The following is a 19,867-nucleotide window of genomic DNA, read 5'->3' on the forward strand; positions in this document are numbered from 1 at the left end:
CTCAGCTGTGTATGAGTCACCAGTCATCGATATTCTCAAGAGCTGGGGAAATAAATGCTTTTATCCTTAAGTGCGTGTATTTGGGATGGGGGACAGTTGCCTGAGCAGCACACCAAAGCTGAATGATACATCCCACTGACCTTAACTGAATCATTACTATTTGTATATTTGCCCCCCTTCCAGTGTAAACCTCATCAGGACAGTGACCTTGTTTTATCTGTATTCACAGCCTTCTGTACATTGTCTAGCACACAGCAGGCACCCAATGAAGGTTTCAGAATCCATTCGAGGTCTTGAGGCACTTCTTCAATTCCTTGAACTTTATAAAAAAGCAGCAATAGTGCCATTTTGTATTTGTATCAAGGTTTGTACCTTTTCAAAGTGCTTTCCAGTCATTCATCTCATCTAATCCTTCAATACTAAGAAATGCAGGCATATTTATTGTTACCCAAAAAGGCACTGACTGGACAAAGGCTTAAATTCCCACAAACTTTAGTGCAAAGAATATGGTTACTTTTTAAGAAAGTGATATCCAGAGATTCATTTCCCTTTGTATTCTGAAAAAGCTCTAAACTTACCATGACCACAGAGTCAGGCTCATAGGGCACATTGTAGTTCTTGGCAATTTCAATCAGGTATCTCTCCACCAGGATTTTGGGTGGGGCTTCCACACTCAATTTATGCATGAGCTGTAAGTAAAAGACCCAGGGTTAAAAATCTATGCCAATGAGCCTAAGCCTAACCTGTCTTAAATTTTGTTCCTCTTATTTTACAGGTAAACTGAAGAGAAAAAGGGGTTCTGACCAGTTAAATTTCTTTTTTTCAGTCACAAAGCATTATTACAAACCCACGCCCCTCTCATGTTCTCTGGTTACACACGACCCAGATGTCGGTAAGACTGATAATGCCACCCTTCCCTATTTGAATTCATCCACTCTGTTCCTCACCTTGCTTCTACATCCACAAATTGTAAGAGGCACAAAAGGACCAAAGGCCTCACAATCACAGGTTTAAGGAAAAGGTAAGGAGTGGACTACACTGCCAGCCCAAATGCCTTCTCACCCTCACTATGAAATATGCAACCCTAGATTAACTCAGCCATACATTAGGACCCACTACAATCAATACAAAATAACATGCCCATACCCCATTGCATCATGTTTAACAAGCATGTTCATTACCCTGTCATTCACAGTTCCAATCTGGTTGGTCCTACATAACTTGCCATATTCCTTGCTATATTTGGCACAGAGCTGATCAGCAACCTAAAAAGAAAACAGAGAAAAATGGAAATCATTCCATCAGACTGCTTCAAGCTTCCCATCATCAGTAACCATGCTTCTATTCTTGGATTTCAAAACAAACATGCGGCCTGTAAAACTTTAAGGGGGTATATGTGAATTCGTATGTGTTCATCCATCCACAAAGCTGTAGCTATGTACCAAATTCTATTACAGACTTTATGATATATGCTCTAAATACAATGAACAAAAATAGACATTGTTCTTACTCTTACATAGTTTTATAGTCTCTGAGAAAACAGTCATTACTTGATCATGCACATAAAGATATAAATGCAGCTATAGTAAGTGTCAACCAGGCAAAGTACAGCAGACTGTCAATAGCTTGTAACAGTGAAATTAGATTTGACCAAAAAAGTCATGTAAGAGGGGGTGCCTTGGTGGATCAGTCAGTTAAGCATGTTCAACTCTTGTTTTCAGCTCAGGTCATGATCTCAAGACCATGAGATCAAGCCCCACATAGGGCTCCACATTCAGCATAGAGTCTGCTCGAGATTCTCTCCCTCTCCCTTCCCCTCTGCCCCCCACTTCACTTGTGCAATCACATTCTCTCTCAAATAAGTAAAATCTTAAAAAAAAAAAAAAAAAGGCCTCCTTAAAAAAAAAAAAAAAAGATGCTTCAATGAGATCTAAGGGATGACGAAGATATAAGAGGGAAGGAAGAACATTCTAAAAAACAGCGTGTGCAAAGGCCTCTGGTGGAAAAACAGAGCCAATCCTAATTTCAAGATGAAATCAAGTGAGTGTTGAGCCAGAGGGAGGAGTATGTTAGGTAATGAAGTAAAAAGGGGGGACACCTGGGTGGCTCAATGGTTAAGTGTCTGCCTTTAGCTCAGGTCATGATCCCAGGGTCCTGGGATTGTGTCCCGCCATCAGGCTCCTTGCAGGGAGCCTACTTCTCCCTCTGCCTGTGTCTCTGCCTCTCTGTCTCTTATGAATAAATAAAATCTTAAAATTTTTTTTTAAAAAGGGAATTTTGTTTCTATTGTAAGAATAGGAGCTACTAAAGGGCTTTAAAGCAAGGAGTAGGGATCCCTGGGTGGCGCAGCGGTTTGGCACCTGCCTTTGGCCCAGGGCGCGATCCTGGAGACCCGGGATCGAATCCCACGTCGGGCTCCCGGTGCATGGAGCCTGCTTCTCCCTCTGCCTGTGTCTCTGCCTCTCTCTCTCTGTGACTATCATAAATAAATAAAAGTTTAAAAAAAATAAATAAATTAAAAAAAAAAAAAATAAATAAAGCAAGGAGTAGTAACAGGATCAGACTTGTATCTTGAACAGAACTCTAAGCTATTCTGATGCAATGGTGAATAGACTAAAGGAAACCAAAGTAGGTGTAGGAGAAAGATTCAAGAAGTTACTATAATAGTTTAGGTATTGAACCAGAGTGGCCCCAACACGTGAGAGCTTAACAAGGAGGCACTCGTCGTTCACATGTAGACATGGTTCTTATAAGTTTGTCCTTTGTCTTTTGATAAGTTTTTGGTTGCTTTATATGATGCAGAAATTTTTTATTTTTCTTATATGAATTTATCACTCTCTATATGGCTTTTGTAGCCATTTCCACTATGAGATTTATTTTTTAAATATGTCTAGTTCTAGTTCTTTTATGAGTTCATCTTTTTAAAAACATGTAAATCTGTTTCATCTTTAATAAATCTTTTTTTTTTTTTATTAAAGATTTTATTTATTTACTCATGAGAAACAGAGAGGCAGAGACACAAGCAGAGGGAGAAGCAGGCTCCATATAGGGAGCCCAACATGGGACTCGATCCCGGGTCTCCAGGATCAGGCCCTGGGCTGAAGGCTGCGCTAAACTGCTGAGCCACCGGGGCTGCCCCAATAAATCCTAACATAAAGGAAGAATACAGGAGAGGTTACAATGAAACTGAGGTTGGGACACCTGGGTGGCTCAGAGGAGCATTCAACTCTTGGTCTAGGATCATGAGTTCAAGCCCCACACTGGATACAAGATTACTTAAATAAAAACTTTTTAAAAAAGACTGAGGTTAAAAGTCTCTGTAAAAAGCAGCTGCCGCAGGTGGCCCAGGTGGCTCAGCAGTTTAGCGCCACCTTTGGCCCAGGGCCTGATCCTGGATACCCAGGATGGAGTCCCACGTCACACTCCCTGCAAGGAGCCTGCTTCTCCCTCTACCAAAGTCTCTGCCTCTCTGTGTCCCTCATGAATAAATAAATAAATAAATCTTTAAAAAAAAAATACATAATACATACATACTTTAAAAGAAGACTGAGGAGGTTAAAAGTCTGTGTAAAAAGCAGCTGCCTCAGGCGGCCCGGGTGGCTCAGCGGTTTAGCACCGCCTTCAGCCCAGGCTGTGATCCTGGAGACCTGGGATTGAGTCCCATGTTGGGCTCCCTGCATGGAGCCTGCTTCTCCCTCTGCTTGTGTCTCTGCCTCTCTCTTTCTCTGTGTCTCTCATTAATAAATAAATAAAATCTAAAAAAAAAAAAAAAACCACCTGCCTCTGGGACACCTTGCTGGCTCAGTTGGTAAAGCATGGGACTCTTGATCTCGAGGTCATGAGTTCAAGCCCCACACTGGGTGCAGAGCTTACTCTACCAAGAAAAGGAAAGGAGGCAAGAGTTGCCTCTACTCTCCCATTCTTCTACTCACAAACTCTATGACTATCATTCCTACCAGATCAGAATACTAGAGGCTTACTCTCTGGGGAAGTTAAACTAAAGGGATTCTGGACTCCAAGCACAACAGAGAGCAGAGACACTTAAAGACAACTGAAAAATAAAATCTAAGTCTTCTATAAGAGAAGAACGAGACCTTTGGCTTCCTTCTCCTCTGATTGTTAGAAATTCTGACAGCCAACTTACACCCTTGGGGTAGGAAACAGGATTTCTCTCTGAGGGAAATGACCATCCAGAGGAAGAAAACTAATTCCTGATACTCTAGAATTCCCTTAAGAAAGGGCTTAGATCATTCAACAATACAGGCATCTGGCAATAAGCCCTACCCAGGCACATGAGAGTTTTAATTTCTCACTTTTAAATATAACCCAACAGCCAAGGCCACCAAACTTTTGTGAAAAGCCTGATTTTACACTATATGATAGTTTAAAAGAAATAGAAGAAAATTATTACAGGAACAAGAAAAGTTACTAAGAAACTGTAATATTCTCAGTTAAAAGACATTATAGCTATGAAACAAAAGCTACAGACTATGATGTAAATATTTAAGAGAATTAAGAAGAGCTCTTAGGGGCACTCTGATGCTTCAATTGGTTGAGCGTCTGCTTCCACCTCAGGTCATGATCCCAGGGTCGCCCTCTATCTGTGCCTCTCTCCTCTGCTCATTCTCTCTCTCTCTAATGTTCTTTAAAACTAAAAAAAAAAAAAAAAAGCTCTTAAAAATGAAAACATACAGAAGACAATGAAATTTCAAAAGACGGATCAGGAGATAAAACAATCTAGAGAAAATAAAATAAAAAAGGCAAAGATGTAGAAAAAAGGACAGAACAACTCAACTGAATTTATATCCTGGCGGCTAGTGCCGTATCCATGTTGTGACGGGGAAGTTTTCAATGTCTATCTCTTCTGCTAGATTTAAGCTACAAGAGTAGGGTTGGTGTCATATTTTTCTCACTGCTGTACCCTCAGTGCCCACCAACTTGTAACATACACCAGATAAATATTTGTAGAATTACTGAATGAAACAAAACCTCTGTAACCTTAAATTAATATGATTTTAACTTTACTCATTTACAGTTGTGTAACAACTTTATATGAATATACTTATATAACATTACAATAAAAATAAGAGAAAACTGGAGATATGCAAAACTCTGCTCCTTAAAAAAATTATTCAAGTTTGAAAATACTGTTCTATTGCATTACGTAACAGGCCTGAAAAGAAGGTAGACCAATTTACAAAGCCTATTTCAAAAGCAGCATGGGGAAGGATACAAAATATCTGGTCAAATAAACAGAAATGACTTGTGTTAACCAACCTAACAATATGACAAACTACAAACATCACTGAAACGCTGTACTCACTATTTTCAACTCAGCCACTTCTGACTGGAGTCGAGGAGCAGCCCAGATCAGTGTAGACACGGATTCAGCCAGACCAGAATCTAGTTCCCTAATTAAGGAAAGAAATTAATAAAATTTAATATTCTTTAAAACAAACCAACAGGCTCAGTTACTTAAGCACGTGTCTTCGGCTCGGGTCATAATCCCAGGATTCTGGGATCAAGCTCCACATCAGGCTCCCTGGCCAGTGGGGAACCTGCTTCTCCCTCTCCCTCTGCCCGCTGCTCCCCTACCTGTATTCTGTCAAATGAATAAATAAAATCTTTATAAATATATAAACCAACAAAACCCTCCAATTTGTATCATATACTTGATAGCCTCTAAACTTCTTCCACCAAGCTCATTAGAATCTTACAAATAATTCTAGGACTTTAGCATTTTCATCATCCCCTTTTACTTTTGGGGAAACTCTGACAAGCCCAAGGTTACAAAGTCAGAAAAATGTTAGAGCCAAGACTCAAACTTAGACCTTTTGATTTCAGAGTCCTCATTTTGAACAGTTGTCTACATTAAGATCAGGTCTTCCAACAAAGTTGTTAGGAAAAAAGGCCCTTGGGTATGTGAAGTAGTCCCCTAGTGTTAGGCCCCCCACACTGCATATTACTCCTTTCTCAAATTTCCTTTCTCAAAAGTGATTTGATCTTAGTTTTCAAGTCTCTTATTTCATTTCATTATAGTTATACAAGATGAGTAAGTTCAGAGATGAACAACTCTATGCATATAATTAACAATACTACACTATGCATTTATAAATGTTAAGAGAGTAGAAGGGTGCCTGGGTGGCTCAGTGCATTCAGTGTCTGACACAAGTTTCGGCTCAGGTCACAATCACAGTCTTAAAGGCCCATGTCAGGCTCTGCACTCAGTGGGGAGTCGGCTTGGGATTCTCTCGTACTCCCTCTGCTCCTCCCCACCCCCTGCCCTGGTTCGTGCATACATGCTGTCTCTAAAATAAATCAATCTTGTTTAAAAAAAAGAGAATAAGAGATCTGATGTTATGTGTTTTTATCAAAAAAGGATGGGGGAGGTGTGAGAGGGGACAGAAAGAAACTTCTGGAAATAACAAATGTTAATAAACACACCTTGATTGTGGTGATGGTATACAGGTGTATGCCTATGTCCAAACCCATCAGATTCTATACACAGGTACAGTTTTTCTAGAAATCATACCTAGATTAAGATTTAAAAAAAAAAAAAAGACAAAATATCTTACTTCATAGACTGGATGAGGCCAAACCGAGCCAGCAGCAAATCACAATATAGCTCCAGGATCTCCATGGCCTCCACAAGGTAATCTTCTCGGATAATGTGCTCCACTCGGATCCGAGCTCGTTCATCTTTCCCAGCAGCCAGATAGTCAGCAATCTCTTTCCTTGCTTTCTGGGCCAGTTCCGCTAAGGCACAAATCCCATCCAGTCACATAGCAGCAGTACATTGGGCCCTGGCTTGCAGGAGACTTCCAACCCAAGAACAAAGTGAGTGTTTCTACCTACTACAACCTAGTTCACTCACTCTCAGCAAATCTAGTCCCAACTCATCTAGTCTCCAGAATTTGCTCTTTTGTCTAGCAAAGAGTATTGCTGTTATAGCCAGAAATTCCCACCTCAGAAGTCATGTTAACTCATTCCCTGCAACAGAACAATTCAATCTAACTTGTCACAAGGAGCAGCAGTAATCTATCTAAAGCTTCAAGGATCTAGGATCCCTAAGACTTCATAGTACTAGCCTGATAGAGCCAGTACTAGGGTGGTAAAACCCAGTGATGTATTTTGGGAAAGAAAATATAAGGCAATCATGTATTACTCACTTTTTTTTTTCTCCAATAGCTTAAGACGGTTTATGACTAATCTCAAATTGACCCGTAAACGCTCAGCTTTAAATCCAGAGCCCAGCATGCTGTGTTGTTACTCCTGGAAAAAGATAAGAAATTACTACTTTCAAGCTGAAATTATTCCAGTTAGAGGATGGATTAGCTGACACTATAACCCAGAATGATTTCCTAATACAGGCAAAAACAACATGACCTTATTCAACATTTCTTAAAGGCCATTTTGGCTTGTATGGAGAATTGATTAGGGGAGGATAATAACAGAACCAAGAGGACCAAGGAGAAGGCTATTACTATAGTCCAGACAAGGGATGGAAAAAGCTTAGGCTAGGGTAGCGTGACTGGATTTGAGATCTTGAAGGCAGAGCTGAAAGAACCTGATAATGGATAAAATTAGTATCTATATATTGGTGTAGAAGTAGGCTGATAAAAAGACAAAGCAACAGCAAGAAGGACGCCTATTTCTCCCAAAAAGCTCATCAGGGCAGTGATGAGGAAAGATTATCAAATTTAGAACCAAATTAAAAAATATTCTCCCATTGGTTCCTCAAATCTTACTAAGTCTCAGCCTTTGGGAAAAAGCTAGTGCCCAAGATCACAAAAATATTAATATTTGCTGACATACAAAGAAATACACCAAAGGACGAAAAGCCCAAGAAAAAAAACTTAACAACAGAAGGCTATTTTACCAAGACTTTCAATGAACAGCAAATATACAGTCAACAAAACCATTCCCCTCCACCTACAGGGGGGTACACCATTGTGCATTCTATACTGAGACAGCACAAATTCTGTGTCTCTAAATTAATTCCTGGCTTGAACTTCAAAACATGTAACACCCAAACAAAAGCTAGATCTAACTAACCAATCAACAGACAAACCAAAAAAGACATCCAATGTAAAGAGTTTGTATGGAACATGTGTCCACTTGTGCATATACCACTAATAAGAAACATCAGATATATTTCGTTTGTAAAATTGCCTCCAGAAGCCTTTATACATTTAAATAATTAATCTAGGTCTCAGTTTACAATGGAGCTTGTATGTTGTATGTCATGAAATATCTGGGATCCATTACACTGAATTATGTTCAATCCACCAACAAATATTTACTAAATATTTCTACATCAGACAATAGCTAAACGCTAAAGATTTACCAAAAGAAAAAAGTACAGTCCTTGCCCTCAAATGCAAAATCTGGCAACTACAATACTATTTGGTAAAAGGGTAATTTTAGAATGGTTCTCAAATAGAAGTGATTTTGCCCCATTTGGGACATTTGGCAATGACCAGAGACATCCTGGGTTGTCATGATTGGAGGGGATGCTACTGGCCTCTGGTGGGCAGATGCCAGGAATGATGCTAAACATTCTACAATGAACAGGACAGTCCCCCCAATAACAAAAAAAATTATCCAGCCCAAATGTCAGTAGTGCCAAGATTACAGGATACTTTCAGGAGAAAAAAAGTCTAAGATGGGTCCCAAACGACACACAAATTATTTATAAGGTAAAAAAGAGAATGTGACTACCCCAGGCAGAGGGAGTGCTGTATGTAGACTCCAGGTACCAGAGAGAAAAAGAAGCTTTCAGAGGAACACAAGTTCAGGACAGCTGAAGAATGACATTCACTACAGTTTATGCCATAACATCTCTCATAATCATAAATTCAGAACTTCAATTTGACAATTATTTATAAGACAACGGGTGCTGCGGTAGGTTCTAGTGCTAACTAGATCCAGACTGTATCCTAAATTCCAAGGGATTCATACCAGAGATAGATGGGAGGGAGAAAGACAGCCAAAAAAATACTAACTAGTACTGTCATTTGCTGTACCAGGCGCTGGCCCAGGATCAACCAACAACAAACCAGTAAAATGAAGAATAAAATCTAAGTATATCTAAATATCCAAGTAAACAAACTTAATCATACACTCCCTACAGTATTTCAGCAGAAAAATTAAAATACTATGTTATTTTTTAATCTCTTTCAACAAATATTAATTGAATATCTACAACACTGACAGGAACTAAAGATACACACTGGCACTAAAAAAAGAAAAAAAGAAAAAAAAAACAGACATGGTTATTGCCCTCATGGAGTTCAGTCTAGTTAGATAAAACAATCACCTCGGATTGATACCATTGATATCAATGGTATCAGGAACCCAGATCTACCAAAGCAACCTCAGATTTATACTGCAGTATAAATAATTTTATAATTTTATAATTTCTACTGAAGGAAGTTGAAAATATTGAAGTGTGGCAAAGTTGTTTATATTTCACTCTTAATCTTCTAGTTGGGGATATTTGGGGAAGAGAAACTCTCAAAGGCTACTATAAACCTCTATGTAAGGCAGATAAAAATAAACCCAAATTACTAATCTTATCATTCAGTAAAACATGTATTTGTTCACATCTAAAAAGTAAGTAAAATAAAAAAATAAATAAATAAATAAATAAAAAGTAAGTAAAATCACAGGGCCCATTCAGGGACTCTAATAATCACAATTCCAGCTGAAAACAGCATCCACAACCTGAGTAATTTGAGAAGAATTTAATAGACTATGTACAAAGGTGTGGGTAAGGTTTAGAGAAACCAACAAAGGAGATAGTCTTGCCCCAGAACCATTAATAATTCCAGGACTGAGAGGACAAGAAGAGGACGTGAAACCTCACAAGGGTAACTATATGAAGAGGGCCTCCAGACAGGAATCACAGTCACTGGTAGAGGCAGAAAGGAACAGGGCGCCTATAAACACAGCACACAAGAGCAAGCTTCCAGGCACATACATCAAAAGAGGATGCTTTTTGATTCTGGAACAGTATCAAACACAAGGACTATACATATACACACAAGACTAAATCAGCAGGAACCAGATCTACCAAAGAAACCTCAGATTTATACTGCAGTTAAGATTTCAGCTAGCTGGAGACACCTGGGTGGCATAGTGGTTGAGTTTCTGCCTTCAACTCAGGGTATGATCCCAGGGTCCTGGGATAGAGTCCCACATCGGGCTCCCTGCAGGAAGCCTGCTTCTCCCTCTGCCAAAGTCTATGCCTCTCTAGGTCTCTCATGAATAAATAAAATCTTAAAAAAAAAACAAAAAACAAAATTTCAGCTAATCAGACTAAAAAACTGAAATTAAATTGTCTTTTAAAAAAAAAAAAAAGCTGTGGGGGCACCTGGATAAACAGGTGGATTACACCTGGGAGCTGTTTATCCTGGGAGCTGGATAAACAGCTCAGTGGAACAAACAACTCTTAGTTTCAGCCAGATTCGGGATCTCAAGATTATGGGACTGAGCACCCATGTGGGGCTCCATGCTCAACAGGAAGTCTGGTTCTCCTCTCCCTCTGCACCCCAACAACTCCTGTGCTTTCTTGCTGTAAAATAAATCTTTAAAAAAAAAAAAAGAAGAAAACTGGGTACTTGTATGTCCCTCTCTACAATAAATACATAGTAACGTAAGCCTCTTATCTCTAAAGTCCCTTCAACTCTAAGATTGTCCAGGATACTAAATATCCAATTGTAATAAATTATATGGAAAAGGCAAAAAGGCATAGACAATTGAGATTAATCCTCAATACATCTCTTAGAAATCTTTTTTTTTTTTTAAGATTTTATTTATTTACTCATGAGAGACACAGACAGAGAGGCAGAGACATAGGTAGAGGGAGAAGCAGGCTGCCTGCGGGGAGCCTGATGGGGGACTTGATCCCAGGATCACAACCTGAGTAGTAGGTAGATGCTCAACCACTGACCCACCCAGGGGTCCTAGAAATCTTATTTTAAAAAGATAACATTACATTGTTTTCTTGGAAAAATGCAGCAACTCATTTTATTCATTCTTTCATTCAAGTTTTTTTTTTTTCCTAAGAATTATTTTAGAGAAAAAGAGCGGACACATCAGCAAAGGGGAAGGGCAGAGGGAGAATTTCAAGTAGGCTCCTGGCTGAGTGGGGAGAAATTTCACCACCTTGAGATCACGACCTGAGCCAAAATCAAGAGTGAGATGTTCAAATGACTGAGTCATCCAGGCACCCCTCAACTAGTATTTATTAAGTATTTTACTGTATACCAGAAACTGTGCTAAGTTCTGCACATAAAAAGATAACCTGCCTGGGTGGCTCAGAGGTTTGGCGCCTGCCTTCGGCCCAGGGTGTGGTCCTGGAGGCCTGGGATTGGGTCCCACATGGGGGTCCCTGTGTGGAGCTTGCTTCTCCCTCTGCCTGTGTCTCTGCTTCTCTCTCTCTCTCTCTGCATGTCTCATGAATAAATAAATAAAATCTTAAAAAAAAAAAAAAGATAACCTGCTTCTCCCTCTCCAGCTTCCTCTGCTGTTCCCCCTGTTTGTCCTCTGTCAAATACATAAATAAAATCTTTTTTTAAAAAAGTGTCGGGGGATCCCTGGGTGGCTCAGTGGTTTGGCGCCTGCCTTTGGCCAAGGACGTGATCCTAGAGTCCCGGGATCGAGTCCCGTGTCGGGCTCCCAGCATGGAGCCTGCTTCTCCCTCCTCCTGTGTCTCTGCCTCTCTCTCTGTGTGTCTATCATAAATAAATAAATAAATCTTAAAAAAAAAAAAAAAAAAAAGGTGTCGGGTAGCCCCGGTGGCCCAGCAGTTCAGCGCCGTTCTGCCCCAGGGTGTGATCCTGGAGACCTGGGATCAAGTCCCACGTCGGGCTCCCGGCATGGGCCTGCTTCTCCCTCTGCCTGTGTTTCTACCTCTCTTTCTCTCTGTCTCTCGTGAATAAATAAAATATTTTTTAAAAAGTGTCAGAAAGGATATGGGAAAAACTGAAGCCCTTGTGTACCATTGTTGGTGAGACTGTAAAGTGGGGTACCACTATGGAAAACAGTATGGTAGTTCCTTAAAAAACTGAAAACAGAAATACCATCTGATCCAGTAATCTTACTTCTGGGTATACATCCAAAAGTGAAAACAGGATCTCCAAGTTATTTGCACACCCATGTTCATAGCAGCATTATTCACTATAGCCAAGAGGTAGAAGTAACCCAAATGTTCAATAACAGATGAATGGATAAACAAAACATGCTGTTTATGTATTTTGACACACACAATAGTATAAGTAAAGTCTGAGTCCATGCTGTAGCAAGTGACAGGATCTCCTTCCTTTGTAAGAGTGAATATTAGCCTGTTAGTATTTAATAAAATGTATGTCTTCATGTATAAGGTAAATGTACATATATACCTTAAGGTCTGGCAATCGCACTGCTGAACAATACCCTCAAAGAAATTTGTACAGAGGGCCATGAAGACCCATATACAGTGAAGCACATACAGACCCTATGGTAGTAAGGAGTTGGCAGGATACCACGAGTTCCTTACAAGAGGACAAATAAAATGTGACAGAAGCACACAACAGATTACTATGCAGCAGTCAGAATTAATGACCTAGCTATACTTAAGAGTAACATGTGTAGTCCTTAAAAACCAGAACCAAGGGGGCACCTGGGTGGTTCAGTGTCTGCCTCTTGGTTTAGGATCAGGTCATGATCCCATGGGTGGGGAGACGGAGTCCAGCACTGGGCTCCACGCTCAGTGGAAAGTCTGCTGGAAATTTTCTCTCCCTCTGCCCTCCCCTCACTTGCTTGCTCTCTCCCTCATAAATCTTTTTCTCAAAGATTTTATTAAAGACAGGGAGTGAGCTGGAGAGTGATGCAGGAGAAGGGGGGAAGGACAGAGAGGGAGAAGCAGGCTCTCCACTGAACAGGGAGCCCAATGTGGGCTCAATCCAAGACCCCAGGACCACAACTGGTGCTGAAGGCAGATGCTTAACAGACTAAGCCACATAGGTGCCTTGCTCATAAATAAATCTTAAAGTATCCAGTTTAAAAAGAATTTTTTTTTAAGTGAACAAAGTCTCAGAGATCTGTGGGGCAATAACAAAGGATCTAGTATTTGTGTCCTCAGAGTCCCAGAAAAGTTGGTACCAAAAAATTGTGAAAACCTATAGGCTGAGGGGTCACTGGGTGGCTCAGTTAAGTATCTGAGTCTTGATTTCCGCTCAGGTCAAGATCTGAGTTCTGAGATCAACCCCTATGTAGGACTCCAGGTCCAGGTGGGAATCTACTTGAGATTCTCCCCTGGAGGCAGGGCAAGATGGCAGAGGAGTAGGGTCCTCAACTCACCCAGTCCCACCAACTTACCTAGATAACTTTCAAAACATCCTGAACACCTATGAATTCAACCTGAGATTTAAAGAGAGAACAAAAATAAATAAATAAATAGAGAACAGCTGGAATGCTACAGAGAGAAAAGTTTTCGCTTCTAACAAGGTAGGAAGGTGGAAAAAAAAAATAAAGAAAGAAGAACAAAGTGGGGGAGGGGTACTGCGAGTAGCAGAGCTAAAGCAGAAACGTGAAAGCCTCAGGGACAGGAAAGTCCAGCCCTGGATCCGCACTGGATTTTTCCCTGACAGAAAAGTGCTTAGCAGGGAAATCAGGCAGAACCACAGGAGAGGAATGAAGCCTCAAGATTCCCGGAGTCACTATTTGAGGAGATGCCCTGGGGGGATAGCTCAAACCATGGTCTGATATCGGTAAAGGGTTGGAGTGCCACAGCCCTCCGGGGCATTTGGGAGAAGCCAGTAGGTTAGGTGAGCCGGCTCCGAACGGAGGCGGCTGTGCCCCTTTCCCTTAAGGAGAGGTGGCCCCCAGGAGAGCGTGGTTCCAGCACAGGGCTCCGGATCCCAGGGCACCCAAGCGGACAAAGCCAGCGATCCTACATTCCCCCTGGACAGATGGAACCAGGGAGAGCACAAGACAGCGAGAACTCTCCTGCCGCTGGGCGCCCCCAAGCTGTACATCTCTGTGCACCCTCATCGGCCTGAGAGCATTTAGGCCAGTGAGGACTGGGAGACTGCATTAGTTACTCATTGGGAGCTCGACTCCAGAGCTGGAAATCTGGCTGCAGCCACTGATGTTTTTCCTCCTAGTTTCACCATGTGCCTGGGAGGGGCAGGGCCGCCAGGGAACAAAGGCCTCAAGGACTAAACAGCTCACACTGAGCCCCGCATCAGGTAAGGGGCGGGGCATCTCTGCCCAAGCACAGACGTCTGAGAATCAGCACAGCAGACCCCTCCCCCAGAGGACCAGCTGGAAGAACAGGGGAAGAGTTCTTGACCAAGCAGTGCTGAAAAGCTCCAGGAGCAAGGGAAAATCGAGGGAATATAGTATATAGAACTAGAGGGTCTCCCTCCCCTTTTAAAATTGTTTTTCCCCTTTTTCCATTACAATTAGTTTTTATATCAGACTAAACATTTCCAGTATTTTTTCCCTTTCCCCACCTTAACTACAATATTACCAGCTCTTCATTTTTAAGTTTTTTCCTTTTTGACTTTCATATTTCTATAATTACACATCTTAGATATATTTTTTCACTTCTGGATTCCCTTCAACATATTCAATTTAATTTGGGGAGATATAGGAGACAGGGGTTTTTGTTTTGTGATTTTTGTTTTCTCTGCCTTGTTTTGTTCTACAATGGCAGAATACTCCTAAAACATGATCAGCATGCACCCAGAACCAAGAGGAATACCAGACTAGTTCGTTCTGTGAGATTATATTCTCTCTTCATTTCCATTCTGCCCCCCTCTTTTATCTTATGTTTTGGTGGCAATGTTGGAGCTTTCTAGAAGTATTGCTGGTTTATATATGGGATGCTGGGTTTGAGCATCTTCTAACATACAGAACAAAATAAAATACACTCAGAACCAAGAGGATGACGCTCTAGGACCCCTCAGGTAGACTATATTCTCTCTCCACTACCACCCCTTCACCATCACAATCCCCCAATCCCCCCCCCCCTTTTTTCCCTTTTTCTTTACTTTTTTCTTCTTTGGGGTTTTTGGCCTTTTATTTTTTACTACTTTGTTTTAAAATTTATCACTTTAGTGGTCCTTTTGTTTTGTTTTGTTCTGATCTTTTTTCATTTTCTGGTCTCTGACCTCATCAGAATCATCTAGGGTGGAATTTACTTGGGCCACGGTTGGTATTTTTGACTCAGCCCGCTCATACAGCCACTCTGCAACGAACAAAATGACTAGAAGGAAGAATCACCACAAAAGAAAGAATCAGAAACAAAGAAAGAATCAGAAACAGTACTCTCTACCACAGAGTTACAGAGTATGGATTTCAACTCGATGTCAGAAAGCCAATTCAGAAGCACAATTATAAAGCAACTAGTGGGTCTGGAAAAAAAGCACAAAGGACTCCAGAGACTTCATTATTGCAGAATTTAGATCTAATCAATCTGAAATTAAAAATAAATTAAATGAGATGCAATTTAAACTGGATTTCCTGGGATGCCCGGGGGGTGGCTCAGGGTGTGATCCTGGAGTCCCCAGATTGAGTCCCACATGGGGCTCCCTGCATGGAGCCAGCTTCTCCCACTGCCTGTGTCTCTGCCTCTCTCTCTCTGTCTCATGAATAAATAAAATATTTTAAAACAAATAAAATAAAAAATAAACTGGATTTCCTAACTGCTAGGGTTAATGAGGTGGAAGAAAGAGTGAGTGACACAGAAGACAAGTTGATGGTAAGGAAGGAAGCTGAGGAAAACAGAGATTCTCTCTCCCTCTCCTTTTGTCCCTCCCCACAATCGCACATGTGTGGGTTCTCTCTCTTGCTCTCTAAATTTTTTTTTAAAGATTTTATTTGAGAGAAACAGCAAAAGAAAGTACAAGTGGGGAGGAGAGGGAGAACAGGCTTCCCGCTGAGCAGAGAGCCCAACATGGAGTAAGGAGTTGGCAGGATACCACGAGTTCCTTACAAGGAACTCCAGGACCCTGAGATCATGACCCGTGCTGCAGGCAGACAGACACTCAACCAAATGAGCCATCCAGGCACCTCTAAAATAAATCTTAAAAAAAAACCAAACCCTAAAGTCTGAAAACTCCCCAAATTTAGCTAATGGCATAATTTAGCGAAAAGCATATGTCTATAGGCTGAAAAAGTTTAGGGCATTCTAAACAGCATAAACACAAAGAAATGTTTGCCCAGACTCATCATCAAAAAACTGCTGAAAACTAAAGATAAATTTGTAAAATACTGAAAGCAGCCAGAGAAAATACTGACTCTAAGTATATTGTCAAAGTATATCTACTGTTATACATATAAAAAATACTGTAAAAAATACTATACAAAAAAAAAAAACCTTCAATATTTTTTTTTAATTTTTTATTTATTTATGATAGTCACAGAGAGAGAGAGAGAGAGAGAGAGAGAGAGAGGCAGAGACACAGGCAGAGGGAGAAGCAGGCTCCATCCACCGGGAGCCTGACGTGGGATTCGATCCCGGGTCTCCAGGATCACGCCCTGGGCCAAAGGCAGGCGCCAAACCGCTGCGCCACCCAGGGGTCCCACCCTTCAATATTTTAAACTGGAATACTAGTATTCAAATAACCCAAAAGGCAAAAATACTAACAAATGAAAAACAGAGAACAGAAAACATAATAAAATGGTGTTTTTTAATATTTGAACTTAAATAATAATTACATAAATAATTATATAAAAATGGTCTAAAAACAACTTAGACAGAGATGGTCAGAATGGTCCAAAAAATGGTCCATCTATATTCTATCAACGAGAAACTCACTTTGATAAAATAAAAACAAGTACGTTAAAAGTGAAAGGATGTGCCTGGGTGGCTCAGTGTTAAAAGTGAAAGGATGTGTCTGGGTGGCTCAGTGTGTTAAGCATCCAACTCTTGATTTCAGCTCAGGTCATGAGTGCAATGTCTGCTTGTCCCTCTCCCTCTTCTCCTTTCACCACTCACATGAGCTCATATGCTCCCCACTCAAATAAAATTTTAAAAACAAAAAGGTTGGGGCACCTGGTTCAGCGCCCGCCTTTGGTTCAGGTCATGATCCTAGGATCAAGTTCCGTGTGGGGCTCCCTGTTCAGTGGGGAGTCAACTTGTTCCTTTCCCTCTGCCCCTTCCCCTACTCAAGCTTGCTCTCTCTCAAATCTTTAAAAGAAATAAAGTAAAAGAATTAAAAATGTGTATTACACACTCATCAAAAGAAAGTTGGAAGTTTAATTTTTTACACCCTTCCACCCATTTCAGTACAAGCTTCCAGTAATAAATATTTAAGTCATGGGGATGTGAATGTATAGATTAGTTAATAATACTATACTGCTTATTTGAAAGTTGCTGAGAGTAGGTCTTAAAAGCTCTCATCACACATATACAAAAAAGTTATCACAAGAAAAAAGTTTTGTTAACTGTGTATGGTGATGGATGTTAACTAGACTTACTCTAACGATCATTTTTCAATATACATAATAATCATTATGCTGTATACCTGAAACTAATATAATGTTTTATGCCAATTTTAACTTATTTTTTTTTAATTTCTGTTTTGTTTTTATTTTTAATGTGCTGAGGTTTCAACATAAAACACTGAGGATTGAAAAAATAATAATACTTTTTTTTTTTTTTAAGATTTTATTTATTTACTCAAGAGAGACATAGGCAGAAGGAGAAGCAGACTCAAGCAGAGGAGCCTGATGAGGGACTTGATCCCAGGACCCCATCCTAGGAACCCAGAATCATGACCTGAGCCAAAGGTAGATGCTCAACCACTGAGCTACCCAGGTGTCCCCCCAAAATAGTACTCTTAAATGACATCTGCTTGATCATGAGATGAAAACGAAACAAAAGACAAAATCTGGCTGTTTCTCTTGCCAAATTGCTGATGGTAAAAGCACCACAGCACAGAGGTGACACTCTGGAGTCACACTGCCTGGTTTTAAATCGTGGCTGTGCCACTTATGAGATATGTGGCCCTGGGCAACTTTTCTTTTTTATTTAAATTCAATTAACTAACATATAATGTATTATTAGCTTCAGAGGTAGAGATCAGTAATTCAACAATTTTATATAATACCCAGTGCTCATTACATCATATGCCCTCCTTAATGTCCATCACCCAGTTATGCTTAACCCATACCCCCACCCCCACCCCTCCAGCGAACCTGTTTCCTAAGAGTCTCATATGATTTGTCTCCCTCTCTGATTTCATCTTGTATAATTCAATTTTTAAAAAGAAAGTTAGGGGGATCCCTGGGTAGCGCAGCGGTTTGGCGCCTGCCTTTGGCCCAGGGCGCGATCCTGGAGACCCGGGATTGAGTCCCACGTCGGGTTCCCGGTGCATGGAGCCTGCTTCTCCCTCTGCCTGTGTCTCTGCCTCTCTCTCTCTCTCTGTGTGTGTGACTATCATAAATAAATTTAAAAATCATGGGATCCCTGGATGGCGCAGCGGTTTAGTGTCTGCCTTTGGCCCAGGGCGCGATCCTGGAGACCCAGGATCGAATCCCACATCGGGCTCTCGGTGCATGGAGCCTGCTTCTCCCTCTGCCTATGTCTCTGCCTCTCTCTCTCTCTCTCTGTGACTATCATAAATAAATAAAAATTAAAAAAATAAAATAAAATAAAATAAATTAATTAATTAAAAAATCAAAAAAAATAAATAAATAAAAAGAAAGTTAGGGATGCCTGGGTGGCTCAATGGTTGAGCGCCTGCCTTGGGTCCAGGGCGAGATCCTGGAGCCCCGGGATCGGGATCAAGTCCCAAGTCGGGCTTCCTGCAGGGAGCCTGCTTCTCTCTCTCTCTGCCTGTGTCTCTGCCTCTCTCTCTCTCTCTCTCTGTCTCTCATGAATGAATAAAATCTTTTTTAAAAATTTAAAAAATAAAAATAAAAATAAAGTTAAAGTTAGTTGGAGGGACTATATTAATGTTAGACAAAGTAGATTTCAGAACAAGGAAAACTTGGGCAGCCCGGGTGGCTCAGCGGTTTAGCGCCGCCTTCAGCACAGGGCGTGATCCTGGAGATCCAGGATAGAGTCCCACATCAGGTTCCCTGCATGGAGCCTGCTTCTCTCTCTGCCTGTGTCTCTGCCTTTCTCTCTCTGTTTCTCATGAATAAATAAATAAAATCTTAAAAAAAAAAAAAAAAAGAACAAGGAAAACTAGGCATAAAAAAAGGAACATTATAAAATGATATAATTATATAATGATAAAAGAGTGAATTCACCAAGTAAATATAACAATCCTAATAATGAATGCACCTACAAATAGGGCTTCAAAATATATGAATCAAGAACTCACAGATAAGAAAGGAGAAATAAATCCCTAATTATAGCTGGACACTTCAACATACTTCATCAGTAAATGATCAAAGTATCAGCAAGGACATACAAGAACTGAACACACCCAACCAACCTATCTCAATGATAGTTACAGAAAACTCCGCCCAACACAGTAAAGCACATGGAACATACTTGAATGTAGACCATATCCTAGCGTACAAAACAACCTTAACAAAACAGGGTGGAAGTCACACGAAGTATGAACTTTAACCATATGGAACTGAACCAGAAATCAGTTAACAAGACAGAACATCTCCAAATGCTGGAAAATTAAACAATACACTTCTATATAATCCAAGGCTCAAAGAGGAAATTGCAAGCAGGAAAAAATATCTAAAGGTTTGAATTGCAAGGAAATGAAAATATTGAAATTTGTGGATGTAGCTTAAAAAGCAGTGCTTAAGGGGAACACCAGGGTGGCTCAGCAGTTGAGCGCCTGCCTTTGTCCCAGGGTGTGATCCTGGAGTCCCCAAACGAGTCCCATGTCGGGCTCCCCTCGGA

The 19,867-nt window shown here is 40.6% G+C and overlaps 1 protein-coding gene across 2 annotated transcripts in view; it reads right to left on the reverse strand.

The window, feature by feature from the left end:
* The window catches only part of IST1 (IST1 factor associated with ESCRT-III), a 33,763-nt gene that overhangs the window by 4,972 nt on the left and 8,924 nt on the right, over positions 1 to 19,867 (reverse strand). Inside the window, exons 2-7 of one of the 2 annotated variants that reach the window (XM_077889409.1) lie at positions 13,363 to 13,404; positions 7,170 to 7,272; positions 6,576 to 6,756; positions 5,324 to 5,411; positions 1,182 to 1,265; positions 579 to 689 (exon numbers count right to left, since the gene is read on the reverse strand). In XM_077889409.1, the coding sequence (XP_077745535.1) occupies positions 579 to 689; positions 1,182 to 1,265; positions 5,324 to 5,411; positions 6,576 to 6,756; positions 7,170 to 7,257 (552 nt within the window). In that variant the 5' untranslated portion in view covers positions 7,258 to 7,272; positions 13,363 to 13,404. The remainder of the gene's footprint in view (positions 1 to 578; positions 690 to 1,181; positions 1,266 to 5,323; positions 5,412 to 6,575; positions 6,757 to 7,169; positions 7,273 to 13,362; positions 13,405 to 19,867) is intronic. The other variant, XM_077889403.1, reaches the window with a different exon arrangement.

Source organism: Canis aureus, chromosome 3 (genome assembly GCF_053574225.1).
Source record: "Canis aureus isolate CA01 chromosome 3, VMU_Caureus_v.1.0, whole genome shotgun sequence".
In the NCBI taxonomy this organism is placed as follows: Eukaryota; Metazoa; Chordata; class Mammalia; order Carnivora; family Canidae; genus Canis; species Canis aureus.